This window comes from Caenorhabditis remanei, chromosome II (genome assembly GCF_010183535.1).
Source record: "Caenorhabditis remanei strain PX506 chromosome II, whole genome shotgun sequence".
Taxonomy (NCBI): Eukaryota; Metazoa; Nematoda; class Chromadorea; order Rhabditida; family Rhabditidae; genus Caenorhabditis; species Caenorhabditis remanei.
The window spans coordinates 10,347,163-10,364,123 of record NC_071329.1 but is presented as its reverse complement, the minus strand read 5'-3'; the positions used below and the strand labels follow the sequence as shown (position 1 = coordinate 10,364,123).

The 16,961-nt window shown below is 35.2% G+C and overlaps 3 protein-coding genes across 3 annotated transcripts; 1 reads left to right on the top strand and 2 right to left on the bottom strand.

Moving 5' to 3' along the window:
• Positions 1–3,887: 3,887 nt before the first annotated feature.
• Positions 3,888–10,836, bottom strand: GCK72_005814 (uncharacterized protein; the record flags this gene model as incomplete). Its single annotated transcript, XM_003108810.2, has 11 exons — positions 3,888–4,041; positions 4,086–4,159; positions 4,206–4,353; positions 4,403–4,641; positions 4,694–4,831; positions 4,878–5,045; positions 5,577–5,705; positions 5,771–6,109; positions 6,206–6,583; positions 7,245–7,355; positions 10,735–10,836. The coding sequence occupies 11 exons, from the start codon at positions 10,834–10,836 to the stop codon at positions 3,888–3,890; spliced, it is 1,980 nt and encodes a 659-aa protein (XP_003108858.2).
• Positions 10,837–13,435: 2,599 nt separating this feature from the next.
• Positions 13,436–13,869, bottom strand: GCK72_005813 (uncharacterized protein; the record flags this gene model as incomplete). The annotated part of the gene is made up of 2 exons (XM_053725354.1): positions 13,436–13,708; positions 13,849–13,869. 2 exons carry the CDS (start codon positions 13,867–13,869, stop codon positions 13,436–13,438), a joined length of 294 nt encoding a protein of 97 aa, XP_053589548.1.
• A 1,334-nt stretch (positions 13,870–15,203) lies between these two features.
• On the top strand, positions 15,204–16,760 carry GCK72_005812 (uncharacterized protein; the record flags this gene model as incomplete). The annotated part of the gene is made up of 5 exons (XM_003108818.2): positions 15,204–15,284; positions 15,373–15,503; positions 15,692–15,956; positions 16,159–16,536; positions 16,656–16,760. 5 exons carry the CDS (start codon positions 15,204–15,206, stop codon positions 16,758–16,760), a joined length of 960 nt encoding a protein of 319 aa, XP_003108866.2.
• Between the last annotated feature and the right edge of the window lie 201 nt (positions 16,761–16,961).

The following is a 16,961-nucleotide window of genomic DNA, read 5'->3' as shown; positions in this document are numbered from 1 at the left end:
TAGAATGAGTAAATCTATCGAGTTGCTGCTTTGGCCTGGCTGTAATTAATTAGGAGGAAATGGATTAAAATCAGAATTATGTAGTTTGAAACTAACTTCATGGTTACTGCAATTTCTAAATGCAGTTTGTATTTTCGAAACCCAAATCTGAATGGTTGGTTACAGCATGTGACACCGATGACAGCATCAGGTAGTTGTCTAATTAGAAGAGTAATCTGATTAGAATGAGTAAATCTATCGAGTTGCTGCTTTGGCCTGGCTGTAATTAATTAGGAGGAAATGGATTAAAATCAGAATTATGTAGTTTGAAACTAACTTCATGGTTACTGCAATTTCTAAATGCAGTTTGTATTTTCGAAACCCAAATCTGAATGGTTGGTTACAGCATGTGACACCGATGACAGCATCAGGTAGTTGTCTAATTAGAAGAGTAATCTGATTAGAATGAGTAAATCTATCGAGTTGCTGCTTTGGCCTGGCTGTAATTAATTAGGAGGAAATGGATTAAAATCAGAATTATGTAGTTTGAAACTAACTTCATGGTTACTGCAATTTTTAAATGCAGTTTGTATTTTCGAAACCCAAATCTGAATGGTTGGTTACAGCATGTGACACCGATGACAGCATCAGGTAGTTGTCTAATTAGAAGAGTAATCTGATTAGAATGAGTAAATCTATCGAGTTGCTGCTTTGGCCTGGCTGTAATTAATTAGGAGGAAATGGATTAAAATCAGAATTATGTAGTTTGAAACTAACTTCATGGTTACTGCAATTTCTAAATGCAGTTTGTATTTTCGAAACCCAAATCTGAATGGTTGGTTACAGCATGTGACACCGATGACAGCATCAGGTAGTTGTCTAATTAGAAGAGTAATCTGATTAGAATGAGTAAATCTATCGAGTTGCTGCTTTGGCCTGGCTGTAATTAATTAGGAGGAAATGGATTAAAATCAGAATTATGTAGTTTGAAACTAACTTCATGGTTACTGCAATTTTTAAATGCAGTTTGTATTTTCGAAACCCAAATCTGAATGGTTGGTTACAGCATGTGACACCGATGACAGCATCAGGTAGTTGTCTAATTAGAAGAGTAATCTGATTAGAATGAGTAAATCTATCGAGTTGCTGCTTTGGCCTGGCTGTAATTAATTAGGAGGAAATGGATTAAAATCAGAATTATGTAGTTTGAAACTAACTTCATGGTTACTGCAATTTCTAAATGCAGTTTAAATTTTCGAAACCCAAATCTGAATGGTTGGTTACAGCATGTGACACCGATGACAGCATCAGGTAGTTGTCTAATTAGAAGAGTAATCTGATTAGAATGAGTAAATCTATCGAGTTGCTGCTTTGGCCTGGCTGTAATTAATTAGGAGGAAATGGATTAAAATCAGAATTATGTAGTTTGAAACTAACTTCATGGTTACTGCAATTTCTAAATGCAGTTTGAATTTTCGAAACCCAAATCTGAATGGTTGGTTACAGCATGTGACACCGATGACAGCATCAGGTAGTTGTCTAATTAGAAGAGTAATCTGATTAGAATGAGTAAATCTATCGAGTTGCTGCTTTGGCCTGGCTGTAATTAATTAGGAGGAAATGGATTAAAATCAGAATTATGTAGTTTGAAACTAACTTCATGGTTACTGCAATTTCTAAATGCAGTTTGTATTTTCGAAACCCAAATCTGAATGGTTGGTTACAGCATGTGACACCGATGACAGCATCAGGTAGTTGTCTAATTAGAAGAGTAATCTGATTAGAATGAGTAAATCTATCGAGTTGCTGCTTTGGCCTGGCTGTAATTAATTAGGAGGAAATGGATTAAAATCAGAATTATGTAGTTTGAAACTAACTTCATGGTTACTGCAATTTCTAAATGCAGTTTGTATTTTCGAAACCCAAATCTGAATGGTTGGTTACAGCATGTGACACCGATGACAGCATCAGGTAGTTGTCTAATTAGAAGAATAATCTGATTAGAATGAGTAAATCTATCGAGTTGCTGCTTTGGCCTGGCTGTAATTAATTAGGAGGAAATGGATTAAAATCAGAATTATGTAGTTTGAAACTAACTTCATGGTTACTGCAATTTCTAAATGCAGTTTAAATTTTCGAAACCCAAATCTGAATGGTTGGTTACAGCATGTGACACCGATGACAGCATCAGGTAGTTGTCTAATTAGAAGAGTAATCTGATTAGAATGAGTAAATCTATCGAGTTGCTGCTTTGGCCTGGCTGTAATTAATTAGGAGGAAATGGATTAAAATCAGAATTATGTAGTTTGAAACTAACTTCATGGTTACTGCAATTTCTAAATGCAGTTTGTATTTTCGAAACCCAAATCTGAATGGTTGGTTACAGCATGTGACACCGATGACAGCATCAGGTAGTTGTCTAATTAGAAGAGTAATCTGATTAGAATGAGTAAATCTATCGAGTTGCTGCTTTGGCCTGGCTGTAATTAATTAGGAGGAAATGGATTAAAATCAGAATTATGTAGTTTGAAACTAACTTCATGGTTACTGCAATTTCTAAATGCAGTTTGTATTTTCGAAACCCAAATCTGAATGGTTGGTTACAGCATGTGACACCGATGACAGCATCAGGTAGTTGTCTAATTAGAAGAGTAATCTGATTAGAATGAGTAAATCTATCGAGTTGCTGCTTTGGCCTGGCTGTAATTAATTAGGAGGAAATGGATTAAAATCAGAATTATGTAGTTTGAAACTAACTTCATGGTTACTGCAATTTCTAAATGCAGTTTGTATTTTCGAAACCCAAATCTGAATGGTTGGTTACAGCATGTGACACCGATGACAGCATCAGGTAGTTGTCTAATTAGAAGAGTAATCTAGTTAGAACGAGTAAATCTATCGAGTTGCTGCTTTGGCCTGGCTGTAATTTATCAGGAGGAAATGGATTAAAATCAGAATTATGTAGTTTGAAACTAACTTCATGGTTACTGCAATTTCTAAATGCAGTTTGAATTTTCGAAACCCAAATCTGAATGGTTGGTTACAGCATGTGACACCGATGACAGCATCAGGTAGTTGTCTAATTAGAAGAGTAATCTAGTTAGAACGAGTAAATCTATCGAGTTGCTGCTTTGGCCTGGCTGTAATTTATCAGGAGGAAATGGATTAAAATCAGAATTATGTAGTTTGAAACTAACTTCATGGTTACTGCAATTTCTAAATGCAGTTTGAATTTTCGAAACCCAAATTTATTATCACACAAAGATAAGAAGAAAGAAAGATAAGAATACAAGTATAAGGAATGGCACAATTCTAATTGGACATTAATAAATAGATAAATAAAAAGAAGAATACAATTATTCTTACATCAACAAATATTTGTACGATTTGGGTAATCGGCAACCATTAATGCCGAAGTGCCTCGAAGGAGTCGATGACTGGTTTCCACATTATCTGAAAATTTTAAAAATTTTAAATCTATTTAACCTATCCTTGTTACCCGAACTTATCAGTTGTTCTTATGAGAATTTTTGAAATTTTTAGCAACGTATTTCACTTTTAGTTTGTCGTTTCTGGATTTCCCTATATTTTCGATTTTTTTAATGCTCAGAAAAGTGGTAACTACGGTAGCAGTACTGTTGAACTATAGGAACTACGAGAGGAGCCTAACGAGGTACGGTGCAAAATTCTTAAAATACCCAGAGTACTAGTTTCTAACATATCAGCCAGAATTAATGTTGGATAAAGTGTAACATGGTGAGTTGCGATCTAAATTTTCGAAGCTTTCCACAACAGAAAACAGGAAATTTATCGAGTCCCGAAACTTTCGAAGTTTCTAGCTCCTCATAAATCTAATCCTGATCAGAACCCTTTTCGTGATCTCGCCATTAGCCACATGATTATCAACTCTATTCTTCGTTATGTTTTCGAAAGGATCTTACAGATTTCAGCTTGAAAATCACATCATTTCCCGATCGTGTCTGAATGATATGTTTCCTAGCGCCGTCAATACGAAGGTCATCTATATTTTCAGGCAACTTGATAGCTCCTCTGATCGTCGATCTCAAATTAATAATTATTCAATTTTCACTTCTTTTTTTTATTACAGTGTTGTGAACAGCAATGTGTCGACGAAATCCAACTCACTCATCGATCTCCAGATGAAGGGGTCGTCGGTCTCCTGAAAAATTTTCTCTCTCAATAGTGTTTTACGTTCAAAAACGTACGAATGCTTTTATAGAGAATATTGTCTGCCAATTGTTTTTCAGATCCAATGTCGATTCGTATTTTTGTTGAATCGAGAAGTTGATTGAGAATTTGTTACCTTTCAGTGGCAATCTTTTTGGTTCCTCAAAACGAATTTCCCCTTCCACGCTGAAAACAAATCAAACATGCAAAAAAAAAACAGAGATACTTTTCTCACCCTTTATTTCTAATAACTGCTTCCAAATTTTTTTTTGAGACTTTTGTTCTGTTGACATTATAGAAACATAACTTCAGAAGAGATTCTTCGTTAGCAATGACCGATGGAGTTTCATTGGCTGCAGAACTTCCAGAATCAATGTGCATTGTGCACGATTTTTTGGAGCTGTGACTTCTTTTTCTTCCTTTTCTAGTCCCAGAGACATCAGATGCTTTTGGTTTCCCAGTAAGAGAAACTGGCTGAAAATATTAATTTTAATCTCACAATAAGTTGTTCAAAAGCCATTGATACCTTAACCAGTGGAATATCATTTTGCAAGGGAGAGAAAAACCAGTTCAGATCTTGTGTGTCCTTGTCTTCGCTTGTCTCAGTTTCAACAGTTAATCGTGATAAATCGTCTGTATTCACTGTATTCTCGATCGCCGCGTTCTGAAACAATAACTATACCTCTTCATGACTCCATCTTTTGGCAAACCCTGGAATTTAGAATTTCCTTCTGAATAGATTGGGATTCTGCTGATGATGTGGAAGAAGTGGAACTGCTTGCCATTGGTAAATCCTGGTTCAAAATGAGTGCTGCCGTCGTATTAACAGTCGAAGCATTTTTAGATCCAATCTGATCTTCACCGGTAATATCTTGGTTCTGAAAAGTATATGATTTCCAATGAACAATGAAACAATTTTAAAAATTATACGTTTTTCACAACCCTGCAAAAAATTCAAGATTGAAGAGTTTTCTTGAAGTGTATTCAATACGATGTCACCAAATTTCGCTCTTTCCAACTAGAGTTACTCCTTCTGAAAATTCATAACACTTGGAAGTAAACATCAGTTTTTCATTGTTGAATACAGTAGATGCTGTGAGAATATTACTTTCACTAAACTGATGTTTACTTCCAAGTGTTATGGATTTTCAGAAGGAGTAACTCTAGTTGGAAAGAGCGGAGTTTGCCGATATCGTATTGAATAGACTTCAAGAAAACTCTTCAATCTTGAATTTTTTCAAGACAAGGTTGTGAAAAAGTATAATTTTTTCAAATTGTTTCATTGTTCATTTTTCATTTTTTCACTAGGTTTTGATCTATCTCTGAAATTTTCCCAATTCGAACGGTCCTATGATACTTCTATTTAGATTTTGACTTCTGTGTAATCAATATTTCCCAATTTCACTTACCACATCGGGTATCGTGGGTTGGTCTGCGGATGTGTTTGTGGCTCTCCCTGGTCCTGCGATCACAGATTTTCTTGGATTCTGATTAATATGGTGACTAGATTCCGGTTTCCTGATGTTTTCCAGAGATTTCTAAAAATAACTCTGACAATCATAATAGAAAGATCAAAAGGATGAGTGCACTTTTGTATATTTACCTCTTTCTGCTTCTCATCTTCTTTTTGGGCGGTTCGTATGTCACGGGATACTGTGAATTTAATCACCGGCCCACTCCGCTTACATGCAAGATACACTTCGTCTTCTGTCCTTATCTCCACATTATTTACCATCTTAAGTTCATCACCAATTTTGAGTCTATTCATCGCTCCGCCGCCTTTTGCAATTTCCTTCACAACAATTGCACTACACATTTTCTGTAGATTGACTCCAATATCTTGATTGTAATTCAGTTCTACCAACACATCAATGGTCTCGTGGGTCTTTGGATTAGTGCTTGGGACTGGACCTCTTCTTGGTAATATGGTCAGTGGAGGCATCTGAAAAAAATATTTTATGTGTTTTTTTAAAATTTAAAGTTCTGGAGAATAACTATTTGAAAAATAGAAAATATTTAAACCGTTAGTCACATTTACCTTATTCTCGTCCTGTTTCTCCTTTTTCTTCTCATCGGCCAATCTTCGAATCCTCTCTTGCGTATCTTCATCCATCCGAGCAACTGTGATCGTAAAATTATTCTTCACGAGAGCAAGTGCTGTGGACACATCAATCGAGTCTTCACACGGGTAGTCATTGACTCGAATGATCTGGTCTCCGACTTCCATTTTTCCGTCGCATAGCGAACCGTTCTTGATACTAGTAATGATTAAATCATTATCAAGTGTGGTTCCAAGTGACTGGTGCATATGCCTTTCCAGCTGGATTTCATGAACTTTTTTGCTAAGAAGTAGTTTCTTTCTCTCTGCTTTGTCGTTTTTGGACTGGATTTGGAGTCTGACACTGAATTCATCTCTCTGTAAACATTTTGATGTTTTCTGTTTTAGATGTTGTTGTTAAGTACAAAAAGTTTCTAATCTTTCATATAACGGAGCCTAACTCAGAATCCAGATAGGAAAGTTCGAAGACGGGGAGAAAGCAAAAATTAATCAGAAAGAGCTTATGATTACGATCCTTTCTGAATTATTAGACAAGGTGTCAGCCCTGCTTTGAATGCGTGGAGCAGTCGGTTACGTTTTCGTGACGGCTCAAAAGAGCATAGGTTTGTCTCCTCTTGAAAAACAGACCCCATCCCTTCATTGTTCAAAAATTCTTGTCCATAATTGGAGAATTTGAAAGAAAAAATTATCTGTATTGTTTTTAAAGACTTGTGAGGACACGTGATGCAGTGCCGGTTAAGGTTGTTTTTCCATGTTTTCAGTGGATAATGGAAAACTTCGAGAGTGCGTCTCTAAGCCAATTTGTATCCCATATAGTCAAATTTTGTAGAGAATGCCGATGAAACCTAGAGCTTCACTTTTTTTAAAATCTGTTTGATCTACCGTTTTTTTTCTCGAAAAAACATTATGAGACGCACTTTCAAAGTTGGTTATTTTCCTCTGGAAACAGCTAAAACGAACCAAATCTCTTATTTTCAAAAAACTTTGTTTTCCATTGAAACCATATACCAATACTAACCGCTCTCTGCTCTTTTTCAAAGACTTCGTGAAGAATAATTGTGCCATTACCGGTGGTTACATTCAGTGTTGTCGAGCAGTTTGGGGACTCGTGAATGGATTTGATCTCAGCCTGTAGAAAATGGTATTTCGGAATAGTAAGAACTTTTTTTCTGACTTTTCGGGATTTTTGAAACCGTATAGTTAAAATATGTATGCTGATGAGTCACAACTTCAGTAGTCATACTTTCATTTTTCTGCTAGTTGTTGAATACTCCCTTATCAAGAACGTTATTTTGACTCTATCTCTTTTGATATGTTGTCTCAGTTTTGATATTCAGGATTACTGTAGCTACAACAATTAGATCCCTTCTACCACATAGGAGATAATTAGGGATTTTTCTAGAGATCATAGAGATAAAATGCTTTCACAATTAAAGTCTTTCTTTGATAAAAAATAACCTTTGAAACATTATTAGCTAAATAATCCCAAGTTTGAACATAAGTTTCTTTTCCACGCTTTCTGGCATTCAGAACTGCGGAGTTTTTTCTGGTTTCTCATGCCCGTATCTCCAGAAGTCCTTCTCTAAAGAATGAGACAATCGTTCCTAGACGGGATGCAAAGTGAATCATAAAAGTTTCAAGCTTCTCATTGTAATGTTTTTGCAAAGTCGCTAAAATTCGAGAAATTGTTTATTGCCGCTGTGAAGAGCTGTAAAACGTATGAACAGTGTTTGTGATGAGGGCCAGATATCAAGATTTTTGTAGTTCAAATTGTCAAAAACTTGAATTTTTCAGAAGAAATAGTTCCAAACTTTGGAAATCTACAGAGGAAGTCATGTAAAGCAACTGTTAACATTTTAATTCGAATAGAAACCATCTATCACTTCGTTAATGATCTAAATTAGCTTCCTTTATCTTCACGTCAAAAACTTTTTGAGAGAATAATTATAAATTTGATTGGAACCCGCGGCTCCACACTTATTCCATTCTTAATTCGGGCACTACAGTACCGTACAAAAAGATACTCACAATCAGAGAATTTTAGGCGAGGGTTGGGCGCTTTGCCGGCGTTTCGCCTATATTTACGGCGAATCGCCCTCACTTTGGGCAGGTTGCCCTCTGCGCGAGGCTTGGGCAAGAGTTGGGCTAGGGTAAGGTGAAAGGAGTGGGAGTGTGCGTGAGGATGGAGTATGGCAAGATGCCCATTTGTTGGGCAATTCACCCACTTCATAATCATGCGCTCTATTGCACTCTGAAATACATCAAATTTGTTGTCACGTTATTTATTATTTTTCTAATTTATTCGTTTTAATTACACTATTCTATCAAGTGCATATTTTCAAACTACCAAAAAGATTATAGTCAAGGATAAAGGAGATATTCGTAAGTGAAAAAACTGGATTACTCCAAAATAAAATAATTTGAGACTTCGGAACACTGTTCGATGGAAATGAAAGCTGTCTCAATTCGGAACTTCTAACGGCAGCTACTGATTGGACAGTCAGCACTTCGACTTTCTGATGGATTGGACGGATTCGACTCATTCAAGTAAGTTGTCTTATAGGGACGACAGCTCATGGTTCGACTTCTCTCTTCGCTAAACAATATCTTAATGCTAGAATGCTAGTGTTATGATAAAAAGCGAAATCTCATCGAAAACGCGAACACTGTTGCTTACTTCTCATACTATTATAAATATCATTTCAGGTACCTCGCCGAAGACTTCTCGTCATTATGAAACATCGAAACACCTTCTCACTGCCATTCTCTCCACTACTCAAATATAATTTGTTCTCTTCTATTCCTTTCTTCGTTCTCCAACTCTTCTCACAAACATGTTTATATTTTTTGATTTTGTATTTTTTGAACAAATAAATAAACCCTGATTAAATCCATGAATATCTTCTGTTTTTTACTAAAATGTATGGAACGCGACGAGGGGAGCAAGCAAGGCGCTCGCTCGAAACAACATGAAATGGGCAATTCGCCCTCAATTTGGGCGGCCTTGCAACCATCGTGGCGGCAAGCCTGAGTAAGAACTTTGGTCTTTTCAGTTGAAATTAACCATCTTTGAGAGAATGTTACAGTATCACTTATTGTCCCACAAAATAAATTATGTATGAACCATACAGAACAAAGGTAGAGCCTCATTTTTGTAGTTGACTATTTTTTTGTACAGACACTTCCTAGCAAGTTATATATCGACAAAGTAATTCCTCCATCAAATCTACCAATTTCAGTGCAAAATAGTGCGATTTTTGACCTGCTGTCTTAAAATGACTATAACTCTTTAGAGAGTGTCCTTACAAAAAAGTTGTCAACTACGAAAATGAAGCTCTACCTTTTGTTCTGTATGGTTTATAATTTACATTCTGTGGGCCAATAAGTGATACCGTAACACTCTCTCAAAGTTGGACAATTTAAACTGAAACCGGCCATAGTGCGTATCTTTTTGCACGGTACTGTAGGTAAAAATCTGAGACATATCATGATACACAAAAATGTTCAAAAGGAGAGTTGCATTGGAAATTAACCTCGTTGTTTTGAATTACAGTAAAGTTCTATTCTTATGGTTATGAAATAAGCTGTTATCGGCACTCTCTTTTCTATTTTCTATTGAACTTTTTAAAGCCTTTTCAGATTCGCATTAGTTAATACACAAAAACTCACTATTTCCCATTAAAATTTGATTGTCTATCGATTGTGCTAGGTCTCGTTTCTGAACTCCACGGTCAGTTTAGACCATTCCCTAGTCAGGAATGAATAAAATCATACTTGTCACGGGCCGGGCCGGGACAAAATCAGGAATAATCTCGGCCCGTTTTGAAACATTTTTTTGAAAACATTTAGTTTTTGAATTTTTTTTGGAAATTTTTTGAAATTTTTTGAAAAAAGTATAGCATTTTTACTCTATTTTTTCGAAAATTTTCAAAAAAATCGGTGAAAAATGGGTATCCATTTTTGAACCCGACCAAGAAAAATCTCGGCCCGATTTTTGACAAGTCTGAATAAAATATCATATAAAAATTTTAATTTTCTGTTTTTTTTTCTATTTATAAAATTTTCCTTTTTGTGATGATAATAACTGGGAAAGATCAAGTGGACGGTAGGAGAAGAATCTCTCAATAATAGCTTAGCTACAAAATAGATGGCTCTCCGGCCGAAACAAAATGTTCAGATTCAGAATTGTGTGAGACTAGTGCAAGAAAGTGGTGAACGACTCAGTTACATATTCAAAATATTACTAAACTTGTAAGATAAGTTTAAAACAAAATGTTCACTCCTTACACTGTAATAAAGTATCAAAGCTTGTCGCTTTGAATCTAAAAAGACAACAGAGAATGATGTAAAGAAAGTACTCAATTCCCTGTAAAATAACAATGAATATCGAATTATTTTTTGTGAACTTTTGTTTTGTGAAAGAGCCAGTTCAACTTTTTTCGTGATAGAAAACTTGGTTTTTGCACATATTTCTTTAGCATTCCAATTTTGAAGGCCTTCAAACTTACTGATATTTCCACGTGACCTCGCCGCATCCCTTCGTATTTCACGGTAACTCGGACGTCTGATCCATATTTGATGGGAGTGTTGAAATGACTGAAAGACGCCATGAAATAAAAACTGTATTCTGATAGAATGCCAGACAATTCTTCAATCAAGATGAACTCTCAGCGTTTGTTAACGAGACAATATACATGTATATATATATATATATATATATATATATATATATATATATATATATATATATATATATAAAGGTCATAAAGAATGCGACACTTGCAGTTTTAAGTTGAAAATGGTCAACTTGACCTGTAACTCCACCTCGACTCGGGATCGTTCCCTAGTGAGTATAAAATTCGAAGTTTAATCATAAAGTTCCAAAAGATAAGTTGACTTGAAATCTTCAAACTGATATATTAGGTTGGTTCATAATTTTCTGCAATTTTCGAGCTTGCCGGTTGTCGTTTTGTTTTCTTGGCACAGGATTAGTTTTTCGATGTGGTTGTTTTTGGGTTTGGTAGACCTACTCAAGTACTTGTTACAGTTTCAAAGTTTTACTCCTTGCTTTTTTTTTCGCCGAGAACGGAGCTTTGATTTACACGCAACCTTTTGCGTTTTTGAAACGTTATTTTGTTTTCATTCGTTTCTGGTCTAAAAATCATGCCATCCAAAACGAAGTTGCTGATGTATGTTAACAAGGGTCTCCTAGTTCCAACGCAAATACATCTTAATTCAAAAGATTTGACAAACAAAACTTGGATCTGACTGAAACAATTCTTCTCTTTCAGCAGTCAGAGCTAGATTTGGAGTTATTGCAGCGAACCGTTGAAGCGGATCTGTATCAAACCACCCTTAGGTTGTCAGTTTCTTTTAGGGTGACTTATGTAACTGTAGTTCATGGATGGAAACAAATTATCGGAATGAGAAAATTCGTCGTAACATACCACACGTTTTGAAACAACATGAGATGGCACATCACATGGACCTAAGTTGGTTCATAGTACTTTTATACCAAACACACGTATGGTCGAGCTGTTTATTTGTTAGAAATAAGTAGTTGGGTTGTTACTCTAACGATGTGAGGAAAGTAGAATGTGTGGACTAAGATTTGCGCGTTCTGGATGTTCTCAAACCGAAAAAAGTGGTTTTTTGAATCTGGTACTCAGTATTCTGGGTGGAGTGGTGGAAACTCCTGAACGAAAACAGGGAAGTAACATCAGATGTTTACGTTTCTTATTTTGATAAATTTAAAATCATGTGACTTCGGGACGGGGAGATATAACAAAACGGCGTTTTCAGTATGACAAAGCTTTTTCATGTGTTGGGAAAGTAACCCACAACAAACTGTTGCCATCTGGCTGGACAACACTTTTTTATTTATCGTATTAATCCAACCTTGTTTTCTTTAATTACAAACATTTTGCCTGACTTCAACGGCATTTTAATAGGAAAGAATCCAAATAAAAAGGGGATATCAAAAAGAAGCAAGTTTCCTTTTTCAGTGATCTCGAATAGATGGTCTAAGCGAAGAGAATCAGTAAGCTACCAAAATCTTGTCAGAAGACTTCCAATGCTGATAAACAGTATTTTGAATTCTAGAAATCTTTCTGGATTTGAAAAAATAAAATCAAAGTTTTATCGAAAAATTGCAGAAAATTATGTACCAACCTAATATCTGGATCCATTTCTCCTCGAGAATCTCTGAATCGGGATCAAAATATCCGCTATGTGGATATATAGGTTTTAGGTAATCTCAGTGTTAATATATCTTGAGACAGAGCTAGTTTCCAAAAACCGTTTTAGCATCAGAAGAGCAAACTCGTTTTCTTCTACAACTTAACACAGTTTCGATTTTTGATAAAATCTCATTTAACCAAGAAAAACCTCATTTTTCAATACTAAAACGGGAATGAGAGATCTGATCTATTTCTCGCCGAGGGACTCTAGAGAAAGAGAGTAATGTGAACTCTATTCCCATCTGAGGATGCCGAGCAAGAACACTAGAACTATTAAACATCGAAAGTCTAGACTGGTCTCAACCTGAGTTCCTTTTCCGTAAAATTTCTATGAAACCTTTCTCGTGACATTGTTCATCTCAGAAAAACATTCGGATTACTCTAAAAATAGAGAAGGAATCTGGAGCCTGTGAAGGCAATGAAGAAAACCCAACATAAGCCTACATAGCTCATTTTTCACATTTTCTAGATAATTTCCCGAAAATGAACTTTTCAACTTGTTTTTTTTATTTCTCCTAATTTTTCCCTTTTTCGATATGCATTTTCGGGTTCTTTTCCACATCCGACATTTCGAAAAATTCAAAGAAAGATGAGGAAAGAAGATAGATTCAAGTTAAGAAGAGTATTAAAAATACATTTCTGTGGTACGCGAACAATCAAAAAGTCTACTGAAACACACTTTTACATGTCATGAACAATCTCCTAATCTGTTTCTGGATTGGAATTTTAAAAAGAAATCTGTGAGAAATTTCAAGAGAAGAAACATACATGATTATTATGTTCTAGACTTAATAACATAATCTTTAGATTTCCAAACGTTACTGTAGATTAGCGACCAGTCAGAAGAAAACTTCTTGCCAATTCGTATTAAAAATGATTCGGTCAAGGTTTCGATAATAATTTTACTTCCACCTCCTTGAAATTCATCATGCCAAGAACGTCAATAAAAAAAGGAACTGAATGAAAGAACTCACTTGAAGTCATACTGTTCCGAATGCCAATCAAATGTTGGAGCAAGTGTCGTGAAAGAGAAGCAAGATCGTATGACCGTCTTCAACAGGTCTTCCAGATGCTCTTTCTTCACTTGCTCACTCGAATTGTCCTGATTCAGGCGGGTGGAAATGGCGATATCTAGAGAAAACCCGTAGGCATCGATTTGGACTATCTGACCCGTCCCAAAAAAGTTATCGAAATGGTAGAAACCATTATTGCGAAGAATGTCATCTAGCCTTGATTCGTATTTCTGAAAATTGAAGAAAGGGTAAAAACTTTGGCGAATTTTCAGGTAATTCTCTAAAAATTGATGATGGAAATAAAGAAAAACACGACCTTTTTGTTTTGATGTCAAAAATAAAAATTCAATATTTCTAATAAAAAACGGACCTTGTATTCCATAGGATTCATATTCAATGGAGGTGTCGATTAATTTCGACGATCTGCAAAAAAAACTAGATCAATTCCAACAAAACTTCTTTGAGGAAAAGGTGTTTGCTTCTGCAGAATATATCATATTCTACGTGGTTCCAACTTGATGTTCAAACTTTCTTGATCCCGTGAAAAATAACGTTAAATTTGCCAAATATTCCATGTCATCTTCTAAAAACTAATAACCAATACTTTAGTATTGTTGTTCGATTTGATACCACTCAAGTTCAGAACATCCTCGAAAATAAATTTGGGTCAACAGTAATCCTGAATAATAAAATCTCACATGCGTGCGTGCATGGTTATCAACAGCCTGAATAAGAGTTCTCGATTTCGCTCTCGTGGCGCAGCCGGTAGTGAGTTTCAACTCACACGAGAATGGTGCGGGATTGACTTCCCTCAGAGACTTCACATGTTCAATACTTATAAGTAAATATATTTTTCAAATTCATCATTCAATTAATGTTAGTGTCGGAAAATACAGTTTTTCCAACTCTATAAATACCTTTTTTAGTACATTAAAAAAATGTATATATTTCCGAGCAGAATAAAAGTATTAATGTAGGATCTCTATTTCGCATCGTGTTTCTTTAATTTTTTCTGAATGTTGTAGATCAATTCGATCGCAGAAGTTTGTTCAAACGGAAGAGCCATAAAATCGGTGTTCGAAGTATCATCGTAAAACGAAGTAATTGTTGAAATGACTTTGATATAAACACACAAACGGAACTGATTCTTGTTTTGTTTCTTCTGAAAACTATACAATATTAAACAGTCAAATAGAATATTTTACTTCGCTGTATTCTGAAGATTCAGTTCAGAAACTCATAAAGTATGTGAACCTTCAAAATTTTCCGCCATAGTTCACCAAAGTATTTGTTTTCAAAACGATTCTGAAGTTAGGATTGTATTCGTAAGCTCAGTCGAAACTAATTAGCCTTGATGACCATTTATATGTCAATTTAGGATTATAGAATGAATAACTGATAAGAAATAGTTTTGAATTCCAGATGAAAAGTTCAAATCGCATCACAAATCACTTTTCTTAAAACTAGAATACCGTTTTCATCAACTGAAGTAATAAATGTAACATTCCATATTCATAAAAATAACTCGAAAATTTCAGCTTTTCGATGTCGAATCATGACGAAACAGTCATTTGGTCAACCTATAAAAACGAGGCCTATTGCCAGGGCCTTATCAAAAAGGCCCTTCTCTCCGCCCATTTCTTATCAATTTTGCTCTTTTTCTTTCAGCAAAACTCGCTCATTTGTCTCTTTCAACCCCATCAACTAAACAATCGGAAGAAAAAAATGTCTCTCGAGCTGTTAAAATGGATTATGCTTGGAGTGATGGCACTCATGACTATCTTTTTTGGCTTGTTGCCAATTAAAGTGAGTTTGAGAATTTCAGATAATTTCAAATCGATTCAGTAGATTGTGTCTCTTCATTCCATTTAAACTTCATGTATACTTTTTTCAGCTGATCGACTTTCTGAACAATTCCCAATCTTCAATTCATAAACATTCTTCCCTTATTCTTTCTCTTTTCTCCTGTTTTGCTGGAGGTGTTTTCTTGTCAGTGTGCTTTTTGGATATGCTACCTGATTCATTGTAAGTTGTTGTCCTATTCATTGTTGAATCAAAGATCACTATAAATCTCGAACGGAACTTCCCACGTTGAAACGAGAATAAAAGTCCTGGAAGACAGGCTTAGAATATTTAAGATTTTATTCAAAGAATAAATATCAGAAAACTTCCATTGGATACCATTGGATCTTCTAATTCCAAATGAACTTCAGAGAAGCCTGGGAAGACGTGAAAACAGATACTGGCTATCAAAGTGATTATCCATTTGTCCAATTAATTGCTCTCTGCGGATTCTTCTTTGTCTATTTAACAGAAGAACTATCGAGTATAATTTGTAATGTTGGTCACGGACATTCCCATTCAAATGACCCAATTATGGAATCAAATGTCACATTTCCACGAGCTCGTCTCGCTACAGTAGGAAGTATTTTCAACGTCGAGGGAAACTTGGTTCAACCATGCAAACGATCTCTTCAAGTGAGTTTAAACTTTGTTCTTTGAACTCAATAATTTTCAAAACACTAAAATAAATTTCGTTGAAGTAGCCAAAAATATTTTCTGATTTGACGTCTGTCTGATAAGTTGTTCGTGAAGATAAGAATAGAAAAAAGTTTTTTCTGGTTATGTGCAAATATTAAAAAAAAAAAAGATCAATGAAAAGGAAATAAAATCAATTCAGGATTACGACGAAGATGGCGAAGGACCAGTTCGTCAGTCAATAATCTTCACTTCTGCGTTCATTCTTCACGTATTTTTCGAATGTTTTGCATTCGGAGTTCAAGAAGATACAGTATCCGTCACAACTCTCTTTCTTGGTATCGCATTACACAAAGCGATTGTAATGTTTTCTTTGGGAATGAAACTGACAAGAACTCATCCAAGAAGACGTTATATTGTTGTTATTTTGATTCTGGTATTGGCTGCATTCAATGTAATTGGAGGTTCATGTGGAATTTTAATTGAAAGTTCAAATATGAACCAGACTCCGAAAGACATTACGACTGCCGTGTTGATGAGCTTTTCATTGGGAACATTCATCTATATTTCGTTTTTTGAGGTGAGATTATATCTGAAAATGGAATGAAAATCAGTATGAATCCATTCAAAACTACATTAAACTGAAATACAGTAACCCGCGGAAATAAAATTGAGACTCAAAGTCTTTTGTTTTTTCAGATGCTTGCTCCTGAACGTGCCAATAATCATTCCAACATTCTCCAATGGATTGCCAGTGTTTGTGGATTTGCTTTGTTAGCTGTCAATATGATCTGGGCCACTTAATTATCCTAATTACTTGTTCAACTTAATCCTTTACTTCTGCATATTATTCCGTTATTCCATATCTCTAAATTACTGGTATTTTTGAATATAATGATATAAAGAATTAAAACATTCATTGCTGAATTACTCGATGTCAACTATTTTGTACATTTCAATTTCAACACCGGAAGTTATGAACCACAGAGAAAAACAATCGAAAAT